At 35.9% G+C, this 14217-nt stretch overlaps 1 protein-coding gene and 1 non-coding gene across 4 annotated transcripts in view; both read left to right on the top strand.

The window, feature by feature from the left end:
* ATP6V1H (ATPase H+ transporting V1 subunit H) overlaps window positions 1-14217 on the top strand; it is a 145407-nt gene that overhangs the window by 30343 nt on the left and 100847 nt on the right. For all 3 annotated transcript variants that reach the window (XM_059392853.1, XM_059392851.1, XM_059392852.1), the window contains one exon: window positions 9174-9271. In XM_059392853.1, the coding sequence (XP_059248836.1) occupies window positions 9174-9271 (98 nt within the window). The remainder of the gene's footprint in view (window positions 1-9173; window positions 9272-14217) is intronic.
* On the top strand, window positions 11719-11826 carry LOC132014739 (U6 spliceosomal RNA). The gene has a single exon (XR_009403389.1). It is a non-coding gene; the product is annotated as a U6 spliceosomal RNA (small nuclear RNA).

Raw genomic sequence — 14217 nt, 5'->3', positions numbered from 1 at the left:
ACATTGTGTATATATACCACATCTTCTTTATCCATTCATCTGTTGATGGACATCTAGGTTCTTTCCATAGTTTGGCTGTTGTGGACATTGCTGCTATAAACATTCGGGTGCACATGCCCCTTCGGATCACTAGTTTGTATCTTTAGGGTAAATACCCAGTAGTGTGATTGCTGGGTCATAGTGTAGCTCTATTTTCAACTTTTTGAGGAACCTCCATGCTGTTTTCCAGAGTGGTTGCACCAGCTTGCATTTCCACCAACAGTGTAGGAGGGTTCTCTGTTCTCCGCATTCTTGCCAGCAGCATCTGTCATTTCCTGACTTTGACTGTCTTCTTTCACTTAGCATAATGTCTTTAGGATTCATGCATGTTTTAGCACATAATAGCATTTTAGAATGAGAGAAATGATAGATTTGGCTTTTGGCCAAATTTCTTAAATTGTTTTCTGTGGCAGTTATAATATCCTCTTTAATATGAAGATGGTTTTACTGTTTTTAATTTAATGCTGCACTGATGCAGCACTTTTCAGTCTTCCAGAAGAGTTAGAGTACTTTAATGATTTAGTTCTTTACTACTTCGTTGTTAACTACATTGAAAGTGATGCCCAAGTAGCAGAAATAAGTGGGCTGTGTCAGGAATTCATACAGCTCAGGCCTGTTACTTAACTGGGATCTGCTCTGGCTGGTGAACTATGAATTCTGTGAGGACTCAAAGTAATTCATAATCAGTTAGGCGTCTGTGTAAGTTTCAGGAGCATTGTTATTTACCTAAAGCAGTTCCTGGAGGATTTTCATTTTTAATGGCCTTTTATCTTCTTGCCACAAAATTAATGCATTTTAAATATTGGGGATCATTAAAATAAATGCACAGAATGAACATTAAGGAAGGAAGACAAGAATCTGTGAGTTTTGTTTTTCTGATCAGATTTTTTGGGAGGACTGTCTGGAGGTATATTCTGGCAATACAAAAGAAATTTAAGTGATAAGGTATTTCAGTATAAGATTTTCTTTTACAAATCATTGCCAAAGCACAGCACTGATAATAACAATAAATAATCTAATATGGTGCATTAGATGTGTTCTTTGAAGTTGTATACAAAGCAATAATTTATAAAGTAAGTAATATTTTCTTAAGTTCATAATTTTTCTGTATAGTAAAGAATCTTGTTACATGACTGAGCCAATTAGGTTGAAAGCATCGCTTGAAGGAGATTTAGATATTTGTAAATTAATAATGAAATTACTTTTTTTTGGTAAAACAAGCATAAGACTAAATTATCTTAATTTAGACATTAACTTAATCTTAGTATTTTATGAGTATTGACTAGATCTCTTTGAGTGAGCCAACTTCAAGAGAATTCTTGAACTCATATATGTATTTTAGTTCCTGCATATGAGGTAATAATAATATACCTTGTGATTTTTTGTGCTTTGTAGAACTGATTAGAATTCAGATTTGAGGAGATTTTCTCCCTTTAATTTGTTGGGGCTGGTATTTCTCTTTATTGATGATAGAACAGTTTTGAAGATTTTAAGTGATTTGCCAGAGATAATTTGGCAAAACTCCTGATAGGCAAAGCCTCTTCTCTTTTCCTTTCCTTTGTCTTTTTGCTTTTTCTTTTCTTTTTTGTTTCTTTTTTAAAAATTTTTTTAATTTAGTTTTTTTATTATGTTAGCCACTGTGTTTTGTTTTTATAATTATGTCTTAACTCACCCAGAGTAAAATGCTCAGATTTTAACTGTTCAGCTAAATGAATTTACATGCCCTGTGTCCTCCTGCTCAATATCTCCCTTTGACTAAACTCTCACCAAGGTTACTGTTTTCATGGTATCTATTACCAGTGATTAGTTTTGCCTAATCTTGAGCTCCATTGTAGTGGGATCATATACAGTATGCTCTTATGTATTTGAATTCTCTTGCCAGTATTGTACTAGTGAGATTCATTCATGTTGCCTTTAACAGAAATTCATTCTTTTTATTGCCATAGTAGTAATAATCCATTAAACGAATATTCTCTATTCTGTTATTAGTGGATATTTTGGGTTACTTCTAGTATTTGGCTATTATGAATAATCCTGCTATGAACATTCTTGTACCTGTCTTTGGATAGCTGTGATCACTGTAATCACTTGTGCCTGGAGCACTTAATTCTAGAGTGGAATTGCTGGGTTGTGAGGTATATGTAAATTTAGTAGATACTACAAATCAGTGTTCTCAATCAATTTACATGTCCCTCAACAAACTATGGAGAATTTCAGTTGTTCCAGTCCCAACTGACACTTATATTGTTTTGTGTTATTTTTTTCTGTCTTGTGTTATTTTTTAAAGTGAATCTGTAATAGAGTTAAAATGACACACAAATATGCTCACACTCACTTTTTAGTTCTACAAGAAAAGATTTGTACAATATTCATGAAACATTAAATACTTTTGGGGCTGTTAAAATCAGCAGTCCTCCATTTCACATAAACCTGGCTTCTGGAATCTATTTTAGTCACGTATGTGTTTGAAAAGTTCAGCTTGGTGCTTCACCAATTCCACTGTACTGTGCATTTTTACTCTGTGGGATAGGTGCTTTTTATGTAAAGCTGAACTTTTCAAGCAGACATGTTATTTCAAGTGCCCACGATTCCAAAATTTAAATGAATATTTGCTCTTTCTCATTTAGTTTGTACTTAAATCCCAGCATTATGAAGGTGAATATTGAAAATAATGTCTATAAATGTTTTTATAAAATTAGTTTTATTTTGGTACAATATCACTGTTTTTTATGTTTATCTTTTGTTGCCTGCCTGCTTTCTGATTCCTTAAATTACTTTGTAATTCTGCAGAATATGGATCTCTGAGATCATATTTGCCACAAAGGGGAATTTTACCAGTTGCTGTTTTTCCTGTGATGTGATTATTCCACCATAAAGTAGGAGAGTTTGCATTTCAGCAACACTGGAAGATTTCTCTTAAATGTGTTGAGAAATAAAAATAGTTTTTCTGTACCAGTGAGTTTTGCTGCAGTGAGAGGTCATCTTATGGCCAGTTCTCAGCCTAGGATGTCTGGTACAGCACAGAGAACTCTGGCTAAACCATGAAGAGAGTGGATTCCTAGGACTAGTCCAAGATTAACTCACTCTCTTAATTTCAGCAAATTACATCTCCTTTTTAAGGCTCATCTGAAAAATTGGGAATCATAATATTTCCCTTTTATTTTTAATAATTTTTCATTAATTTTTAATTTTAATTCCCTTTTATTTATAATTTAATTTCTCTTTTAATTGTTTAAAAATCCTTTGAAAAATGTTAATAAATTATTTTTATAAAACATTTTAAATTTCTTTTTTGAGAGAAAAAAGAAATTTTTTGATTAGTTGTGAAGGTTAGAAGATATATTTTGATTCTTGAAAAAAACAAAAAGTTTACCTTAAGGAAGAACTCTGTGCCTCCACTGTAGGGAAGTGTTTGGAGAGCAATGGCAGAGAAAGGTGAGGAAGTGCTGCTGTAGAGGTGCAGGCGTGGGGAGAGTGAGGAAGGAAGGCAGGCAGGCCCAGGGTATTCAGGACCTTAGATCACATAGGGTTTTAGGACTTTTCCTCGGCAGGGGGAAGCCATTGAAGAATATTAAGAATATTAAGGAGTCACATGGCATAGAGCAGCCACAGGAAGGAGGGCAGCATTTATAAGTGCATGGCCCTGGTTCTGCCATCTTGCAGCATTAGTGCTCTTCCCTTCGAATTGCTGCATGGCTTACTTTTTTACTTTCCTGGGACTCTGTCACTTGTCTCTTTAGCAGTGAGTCCCTCCCCGAGGATACTATTTAAAAGAACACCCATCTCCTTCTTTGCATTTCCTGTTCCCTTTCTTAATGGTATTTTTGTCATATTGCACTCTAGTTCAATGTCAAACTCCAGTACGCTCTGTAATTCAGCGCTTTTCCTCTTTCTCCATTAGACGGTAAGATTCCTGATGGAAGGGATTGAGTTCTGTTTGCATGGTTGTGTGTTCAGTGCAAGTAGTGTCTTACACATAGCAGTCACTCAGTAAATATTTGTTGAATCAATATTGTTGAATCAATACTGAATACAGACTAGTAGAACCTTTCTGGGGACTAGTTGAGGACGTAGAATGATGGAGACCTTATGTTCCTTATTAGTTTCTGACATTCCAGGCAGTTTGGGGTTGTAGCTGTTGAACAGTTTACTAGAACTGTAAGGGCAAATGGGCTTCTTCATCTTCGGTTGGATTCCAACTACAAATATATTTGAAAAAAGAGTGGAGTTCCTTCTGCATACCAGATAATGTAAGCAATAGAGTAAATGTTGTTGAATGAAGGAATTCTTCAAAGTTGAGAGAGCACAATGGATTTAAAAATCCTTATATAGATGATTAAAAATGTGGCAGATCTCTAAGTATAAGATTTCTTAAATGGAAAAAGAAAATTGCAAATGAAAGTTAGGGTATAATCTTATTTGTATTTTTTGAGAAAAGATGTACATATAATGCATAGAATCTGCATTTTACACAGTGGTACTGAGGGGTGATGAGTGGGAGGTTTTATTTTATGCCATTCTATATTGATTGGCTATTTTTAAAAAAAGATTCTATTTTATTTTTATTTACTTATTTATTTAGAAAAGATTTATTTATTTTATAGAGAAAGTGGGAGGAGGGTGAGAGAATCTCAAGCAGACTCCCTGCTGAGCACTGAGCCTGATGGAGGGCTTGATTTCACAACCCTGAGATCATGACCTGAGCTGAAACCAAGGGTCATATGCTTAACCAACTGCACCACCTGCATGCATGCCCATTGATTTTATCGTAAATGTGTACAAAGAATTTCATGTAGAATTAAGGTCAGTAAAATTCATGTACACAAATATTAAAGAGGTTTCATACTTCTTGTCAAGTCATACTTCTAGTTCATAACTATACTTAGGACCCAGAAGCTGAGCATAGGCGATGTCCTTTGGAGTTCTGAGCATAGGAGTCAGGGAGACTCAGAGACTCATAGGAGTCAAGGGGAGTCAGCTGGAAAAGGTGAGGATCCAGTACAGCTTCAAGGGAAGGCACAGAGATTTTTTTCTTCCTTATTTGCTTCTTTGTTGTGACATTTCTGTTTGGAAGGAGCAGGATTTGATTATCTCAAATACTACTTCATCAGTTTGGCAGTTTTATATACTGTCCTGTAAGATAGACTGTTTCTCTGCCATTCACTTCTTGTTCAGCTTGTCTTTGAAATCTTGTGAGATTTCAGGATTTTCTATTAGCAATTATAGCTATTTTAAGAATGTTTTAAAGTCGTAATAGAATAGGAGATTCTAGCAAAAAGAAAAATATATGCAGCAGGAAAAGATCAGGATTGTGTTTACATTGAACAGTGTGGAGGGGCTAGTAATACATTTTTATATTCTCATGGAAATGAGCTTAAGGGAACAGATAATACAGAATTTGGGGGCTTCTATATTTTGTCCCTTTTTTTTTTTTTTTTTTTTTTTTAAAGAAACCGTATCTTACTAGGCAGAAAACAAAAATCACTTGACTTGGACAAAATATATCTTAAAACTTTTTTTTTTTTTTAAAGATTTATTTATTTATTTGACAGAGAGAGATTACAAGTAGGCAGAGAGGCAGACAGAGAGAGAGAGGAGGAAGCAGGCTCCCTGCCGAGCAGAGAGCCCGATGCGGGACTCGATCCCAGGACCCTGGGATCATGACCTGAGCTGAAGGCAGCGGCTTAACCCACTGAGCCACCCAGGCGCCCCATCTTAAAACTTTTTAAGTTTTACTTTTTTCCTCCTGAAACCAAATGGCATGATTAAAAAAAAAGAATGGAATGAATATTTAATTTTTCAATTAGCAGACAAACATTTTTAAAGTGCTGGATTTTTGCCGTTGTTGTTGTTCTTGTTTTTCTTTTGCCAGGGACTATGCTTAAATGCTGAGATTAAGAAAGACTCCTCTTTTGCTCTCTGGTTGAATGAAGATGATTGAGACACATGCACACACTCACGCAAAGGGATTTACAAATAGAGGTTTATATGTGGCACATGGAAGTGATTAATTCCATCTGGAGAAATCAGAAAACAGTAGTAGTTGCAGCAGCAAACATTTGTTGAATATTGTATTATAGGTACCATTGAAAACTCTTTCATACATTAACTAATGAAATTATACCAACATTCCATGGGATTTGTCCTGTTATCTCCATTTTATAGATAGGAAGCTCATTCAAGGTTATGTAGTTTGCAAGTGGCTGAGTGTGGCAGGCTGATTCTGGAGCCTTTGTTTCTAAAGATTATATACTATATACTCTATTATACTACTAAACTATTACCATACTATGTACTACTGCCTTTCTTTCATGGTGGGGGAGTTAACAATTGGTCTAAGTAAGACTTGGAGCAGGTAAGTCCATTCAGAAAGTGAAGAGAATGGGGCAGAGTTGTTCAGTTAGTAGTTGGGGATAGAAGTCTGGTTCTCAGGTGAAAGTAACTTTTGGAACTGACATTTTAAGTTCAGTGGTGATCCTAGAATTTGCCATACTAATGGCTTGATAAGATACAAAAGAGGTAAAAGTTTGGTGATAACTCCTTCAAGAAACTTCATGTATTGGGAGGAATAAAGATGCAGAGATCGGTACAAGGTTTAGGGACAGCTTTAAGGTGGGCAAGGTTTGAATATATTTGGAGGCTGAGGAGAGGAAAGCTATCAAACAGAGACTGAGAATGTAGAGAGGGGTCTGATGGACAGAGCATCGTGTAGGAGGAATGGGATTAAGACTGTTCTGGGGCTGAGGGTTATGGACAGGAATAAGTTTGCTGGTCTCCTAGGTGAGAGAGAGGCAAGAATGGCTATAAGCATGGTTCGGTTTAGGGGTGAGATGTTGGCTACTGGCAAATCTCTAACTAATGGTATGCATATTTTCTCATACTGCTGAGAGGGAGGGAACGGTGTAGGACAGGAGGATAGTGGTGAGTATGGTGCCTGGGCAATGGCAGAGAGAATAGACCAGAAGTGCTTGAAGGCTTTGCAGGATTGTATAATTTTCTCTAGCAGTACTGAATTACTTTAGTCTGGGAGTAGAGATGGTGACTTGTTGGCTTGATTGAAGACTGATTTTTTTAGAAAAAAAAAATTGTTGAGTAATTTTATACATGACAGTAGTAGGACACATGTGAGTAAAAGATAATGAAGTGATATGATTTACTTTGTTTAATTGAGGGCAATACTTCTATCATTTGCCAGTGTTGCTCTCACTGTACACTTTGAAAGTGATTTCTGGGATGGTATTTGGACCACTTCATTATGTATAATAGGTGCAAATACAATTTTAGAACCAGGATCTTTTTTTTTTTTTTTTAATTTTATTTATTTATCTGACAGATGGAGATCACAAGTAGGCAGAGAAGCAAGCAGAGAGAGAGAGGAGGAAGCAGGCTCCCCAATGAGCAGAGAGCCCGATGCAGGGCTCGATCCCAGGACCCTGGGATCATGACCCGAGCCGAAGGCAGAGGCTTTAACCCACTGAGCCACCCAGGCATCCCGAGAACCAGATCTTTAACATGCACATTTATAATGTGAATCTGGAAGCTCTGTGACAGTGAATAATCCATATTTGAAATGTATTGTGTATTTCAATGTAACATAGTAAAATGGACAGAGAAGAGAAAAGCTTCCAGTGAACGAAGATATTTCTGTGTTGAGAGGAAATTGATGATAAATGGAAGAGGGGAGAGTGTCATAGGTTTCATTTTTATTCATTATATGTAGAAACCTTGCAGGGCTCTCTCTCTAAACAAGAAAAAATGGAATTCCACTTTCACAAAGGATTACTACCTGCTGATTTAATTGGAAAAATAACATTCTTTTTTCCATAATGGAAGATTGTTTTAGAGCTGAAAATTCACTTTTTTGGGGGTCATTTCTGCTAATGTTTTGAGTATTTAGACAAGTTATATTACTGGATACATAATGCTTTTGGGCATCGTGTTTACTACTTTCTCTAAGATAACCTTTTCTTGATAACTTTTGATAATTCCACCAAATGTACTTATATCATCGTGTTTTTGTAATTGAGTACCTAGAATTTCCTTGAATTGTTGCGTTTTAATGAACTTGGAGTTAAAACACAGAACTTAGTAGCATTGTATACATTAGGTGTTGTGAATTTTTATAACATTCTTGATTATCTGCCTCCCTACTTACTTATTCTTTCTCTCCTCTCCTCTCTTCTCTTCTTTTCTTCTTTCTTTTCCTTCCTTCCTTTTCATTTTATTTTTTAGATTAAATTAAATTTTATTTTCATGTTCTTTAAGGCTAGAGTCTGAAAATCCCACTTGTCTCTGTTCTTACAGATGTTAGGCTCATGGTAAACATTTAGAGAAGAGCCCAGGCCAGGTGTTGCTATTAGCTTTGCTAAAATGGAGGTGTCCTCATTATTCCTGGGAATATTATTCCTGTTTATTTCAGGTTCCAGATTTAGCCACAGTTTCCCTAGAATGGTACAATTGAACTAATAGTTGTTAAAAAGTATAGAGCAAAGATCTTTTTCAAATATCTAATTAGATTTCCTATATGCTGTAATATATATATTTCTAAATTCCTATTTATTGAATTTCTACAAAATGTCTGGCTGATGCCAAATGAATTACTTTACTTAATTCTACCAGTACCCCTTTGGGATATTTGGGGGGCATCACCCCCAAATACATAAATAAATTGAGTATTGGAAAGGATCAGTGACTCACCTCAGACCATTTAAATACAGACTCATCTCAAAGCATACAGTTTTATCTTTTTAATTTTATTGTCATTCTTTGATATTTCTGCAGTTATGGAGAGCAGTATTATCTCTGTAGTGCCTCTCTTCAGGACTAAGTGAAACATTGCAAGATGATAACATTTGTCAAGCCATTATCAAGGATATAGTTACTTTGTTCCTTGATTTCCCTGTGTGTTAAGTAGTCTTGAACTATATAGGTTTAATTTGACAGAGAAGTCAACTGCATTTCTAAGAGGTGGAGAGGAGAACAAAAATGGAGGTTGATTTTGAAAAAGTAGCAGGAACTTTCGGAATGTCTTACAATAAGAAACTCGGTAAAAAATCCAGACTTTTTGTATATGCATGATCTCATGTCTTTAAGTGTTTTCCAATTTTAAAAACCTTGTGCTTCTTCTTGCATAGAGTTCTCAGTATGTGCAGTGTGTTGCTGGGTGTCTGCAGTTGATGCTTCGGGTCAATGAGTACCGCTTTGCCTGGGTAGAAGCAGATGGGGTAAACTGGTGAGTGCCCTTTTACTTTTAATGTAGAATAACATTTGGATGCATCTCTTCTTGACATTTTCAAGGAAGTTAATACATTTAATCATCTAAAATATATATATTTTTCATGTCTAACAGTAGATTATGTTAACCTTCATGGAAGTCAGTTACCACTAAATGGGATGTTTCCCCTTAACCTCACTTGGCCTGTGCTATTTAAGAGGTTAAGAACTCTTAACGCTTGGTAGAACAAATTCTAGGTATTCAGAATAGAACAATAATTATAAAAGTATCTTGTAGGGGCGCCTGGGTGGCTCAGTGGGTTAAAGCCTCTGCCTTCGGCTCAGGTCATGATCTCAGAGTCCTGAGATCAAGCCCCTCGTTGGGCTCTCTGCTCAGCAAGGAGCCTGCTTCCCTTCCCCTCTCTCTGCCTGCTTCTCTGCCTGCTTGTGATCTCTGTCTGTCAAATGAATAAATAAAATCTTTAAAAAAAAAAGTATCTTGTGGTAAATGTAGGCAGAAATCAGTAAGATCTTATCCACAAGAATAAATATAATCCATTCTTCATAATGTAATTAGACCATTCTCTGTGGAGTCCTAATTTGCAGGTTCAGAAACTTTGAGGAGCTACCCTCTGAGGTCAGCAAATGTACTTATAGAACAAACAACTCCCTCCTCCCCAAACAAAAAAATTCATTTTACCAAAAAGCCAACTTATTTATTCATAATCAGAGATCTTTCTACTCTTAAACCAAATAGTCTTTTTGGTTATGAAGATGTTGTTTATCTGTTGGAAAACCTATACAGGAAATTAGTTTGTCAACAGAAGGTTGCTTGGTGAGCCAAAAGAGTTGATTGAAGACCCCTGATTCTGTGTCATCAGACTCTACTAGGCTGATTCCTCCATCTCCAGTGTAGGGATACACCTGCCAGAGGGATTTCCTCAGCCAATATTTGCAACTTCCTCAGCTGGGTTACTTCTGCAAATGGCTTTTCTTATGATTTTCATAGAATTGTAATGAAATACTCAATTACTTTTGACTCAGTAAATTAATAATGTTTTATTTCTAATGCAAAATTTCAATCTGTTTATACTTACTTAACCTTTAGTATGTCAGGAAAAATAGTCATGACAATTTGCCACATGGATCTTTAGGAAAACATATATTTGGCCAATTTATGTATAATTAACAGAATTATGAAAAAAGAAATAGTGAAAACAACCACTAGAAATAAGAATTTTTAATGGTAAGGGCACCTGGGTGGCTTAATTGATATATTTCGGCTCAGGTCATTATCTCAGGGTTATGAGACTGAGTCCTGGGTCAGGCTCTGTGTTCAGCTGGGAGTCTGCTTGAGATTCTCTCCATCTCTGTCTCCCCCATCTTCCACTCCCCCAACTCGCATGTACACTCTCTCTCCAAAATAAAAATTTTTTCATGGTAAATATTTCTGTAGTAAGTGAATTTTGGTGCACAAACATCCTGAAGGATGAAGGAAAACCATCATATGTCCTTTTAGCAAAATGGAATGGTCCAGGTTCTTTTCGCAAAATATTGTGTTGAAGGCTTTCATGTTGAACAGCTAAATAAGTGAGAATACTGTATTTCTTTTTTTTTTTTTTTTTTGTCCTTAGAGATATATTTTCACTTACTGATTCTTGAATTTGGCAAAATGCATTTATGATAGAATCATCTGAAGGCTCATAGTTTGAGATTTCACTTATATGACCAATTTCATCATCATTTTTTAGAACAGAATGCTGTCTCTCTCTTTGCTTTCAACTTCTGATTCTTCTAATAATTATGAAGTGCCTTCCTCAGGTAATTACCATTATGGATGGAAAATAAAAAGTTCTGAATTCTTTGGATTTCTGTGTTCACACAGTGTCAGAAGACTCAGCATAAGGACTCATGGGACTCAGCATGTGATCATTCTCATGGCTGGGATTTATTTCAGAGACACAGTAGATCTGCAGGAATCCATGTTAGGCTTCCTTATGTTGTATCCCTCCTGTGGGGGTCACACAGTGTACTTTTCCACCAGCAGTGAGAATATAGCAACATTTGTGTGATTTTTTTTTTCTGCTCAGGCATCTCCCTGGAGATCCAGCACCCATGGTTTTTATTGGAAGTTTGTCAGGTAGGCACCCTTTGCCTCGCATACAGGAGAATTCCAGACTCCAGAAGGATAGCAGGTGTTCAGTATAAACATAAGCATATTGTTTGAGCATACAGTATAGATATAGTGAGCCACCTTTATCATTTAGGGAAAGTTTTGTAGCAGTATAGGGGACTGTTTACTGCTCAGATACTCAGAAGCCATCCAAAGGCTCACTTTGTAGGCAGACTTCTAAGAATAGTGGTTTCAGGACTGACTTTATGTTAATTTTTTTATTGCACAGAAATCTAAAGGTAGACTACAGAGTTGATGTTTCCAGCCTTTTTACCTTTTTTAATAATGATGCACTGCTCGCTTCAGCAGCACATATTCTAAAAATGGAACAATACAGAGAAAAATAGCATGACCCTTATGCAAGGATGACATGCAAATTTGTAAAAATGATGCATATTTTGGGCAGTACAATAAGAAAAGGTAATTATATGTTTCATTATTATATCATCTTCCTAGATGATTCTACCATTCTCCAGTTTTCTTATAATTTTAGTCTTTAATTTTTTTAGCATAGTTGGGAATAATGAATGTATACTGATGAAATAATATCTTGGATAATGAAGTAGCATAATTCTTCAAATTATGGATAATATAAAATCACTGAAATCCCATAGTATATCTTAGGTTTATGAATGGATTCAATAGACCTGTATAGTAATTGCAAAATAAATTGAATTTCATTCTGTTACACAAAAGATACACTTCATTTTGTTCTTTGGAAGACCTGTAAAGAGAATAAAAGTCATGAACCAGCAATTTCTACAAACAGTTGGAAGTGGTCAAAAAATAAACTCAAATACTAAAATTTGGTCCAGTGGACCCTCATGGTATACTAAAGTTAACCAAATGCAGCTCTTCTAGTTACTGGCACTTAGTATTTTGGAGGACAGGAAGCAGTATTAACTGTTCAGTTTAGTAACAAGAGCAGGGACAAATGTAGTTTAGAATACTCCATGTTCAACCTATACATTTCAATATACTAATGACTGCTAATTAGATTAACAGTGATAAAAAAAAATTAGAGACCTTTAGGTTGAGAGCAGGCATAAATAAAGGTACGGTAACTTACTGTTAGTGTCACAATCAAAAAGCTCATTTAATATTTTCATTTTTGAAGAAACAAAATGTGTCCTTTCTACTTGTCCATTCTTTTGTTTAGGATTGAAAGTTTCCTTTGTTTCTTTCTTTTTGGTATTCCTCAAATCACAAGCAGGAATCATGTGAGGAGGAAAAAACTCAAGTATAGGCTTTTTGAAGAGAATGGAACTGCTATTTTAATACCCAACTTTTGTAGCAACATGGACGGGACTGGAAGGGATTATGCTGAGTGAAATAAGTCAAGCAGAGAGAGTCAATTATCATATGGTTTCACTTATTTGTGGAGCATAAGGAATAACATGGAGGACATGGGGAGTTAGAGAGGAGAAGGGAGTTGAGGGGAAATTGGAAGGGGAGGTGAATCATGAGAGACTATGGACTCTGAAAAACAATCTGAGGGGTTTGAAGTGGCGGGAGGGGGTGGGAGGTTGGGGTACCAGGTGGTGGGCATTATAGAGGGCACGGATTGCATGGAGCACTGGGTGTGGTAAAAAAATAATGAATACTGTTATGCCGAAATTAAATAAAAAATAAATTTAAAAAATGTGCCTACAAATTGACCTAGAAATTCAGTGAGTTGATCCCAAGGAAATAATTAGAGGTGTGCACCAAGATTTAGTAATAAAGACTAGCCAAGTTGTTTAAAACAAAACAAAACAAAACAAAACACTCTAGAACATTTTTAATTAACATTTTTTTTTGTTGTTAAAAAGTCTGTGGGGTCACCCAGGTGGCTCAGTCGGATGAGCATCTGACTCTTCATTTCAGCTCAGGTTGTGATCTCAGGGTCCTGGGATGGAGCAGGGAGTCTGCTTAAGATCCTCTCTTTGCTCCTTCCCCCACTTGTGCTTGCTCTCTCTCTCGCTAAATAAATAAAGCCTTTTATGTGAATGATAAAATACTATTTCTGAATGCTTATATACCTGTATAACACCAAAAATGTACTTTGCATGGTCTTGCATATTGACCTTTCTAGAAAGTCTAAAAGTTAGTATTGATTCATTAAATACTGGCGCAAAGGAGGCTTTTTTGGGATAATTGCCTCCACAGATTCAATTGGGATTGAAGTATTTGGAAGTATAAAGTAAGTATATAATGTAAGTAGTATGTAAATGAAAGGTAAGACTTATTTTAAGCATCAAAATAATAGGGGCGCCTGGGTGGCTCAGTGGGTTAAAGCCTCTGCCTTCCGCTCGGGTCATGATCTCAGGGTCCTGGGTCCTCTGCTCAGCGGGGAGCCTGCTTCCTCCTCTCTCTCTGCCTGCTTCTCTGCCTACTTGTGATCTCTGTCTGTCACATAAATAAATAAATAAATAAAGTCTTAAAAAAAAAAGGCATCAAAATAATAAAAATACCATCATTAATAATATTGGGTGATACTGTGTGATGAGGTGCGAGGTACTCAGGTTTGAAGAGCAGCAGTTAGCTAGAAGTGTATCAGTAAACCAGTAAATCAGGTATTTTGTCTCCCTATGCTCTTCATTGGTTTGATTTTCTTTTTAAACCTCCATTAAAAACAAAATAGAACACTAATTATTTTGGTGCATGGACCTTAGCCTTCTAATTTTGGATTTGACTATTTGTATTTTTTGAGCTCTCTGATTAATGTTGTACTGTGTATTATAGGAAATACAAAGAAACATATGGTCCCTTTCCTTTAAAAAAATTATAATCTAGTTAGAAAGTGTTATATA

Source organism: Mustela nigripes, chromosome 3, assembly GCF_022355385.1.
Source record: "Mustela nigripes isolate SB6536 chromosome 3, MUSNIG.SB6536, whole genome shotgun sequence".
Taxonomy (NCBI): domain Eukaryota; kingdom Metazoa; phylum Chordata; class Mammalia; order Carnivora; family Mustelidae; genus Mustela; species Mustela nigripes.
Note: the sequence above shows the minus strand (reverse complement) of the source record. Positions and strands in the feature narration are given on the sequence as shown.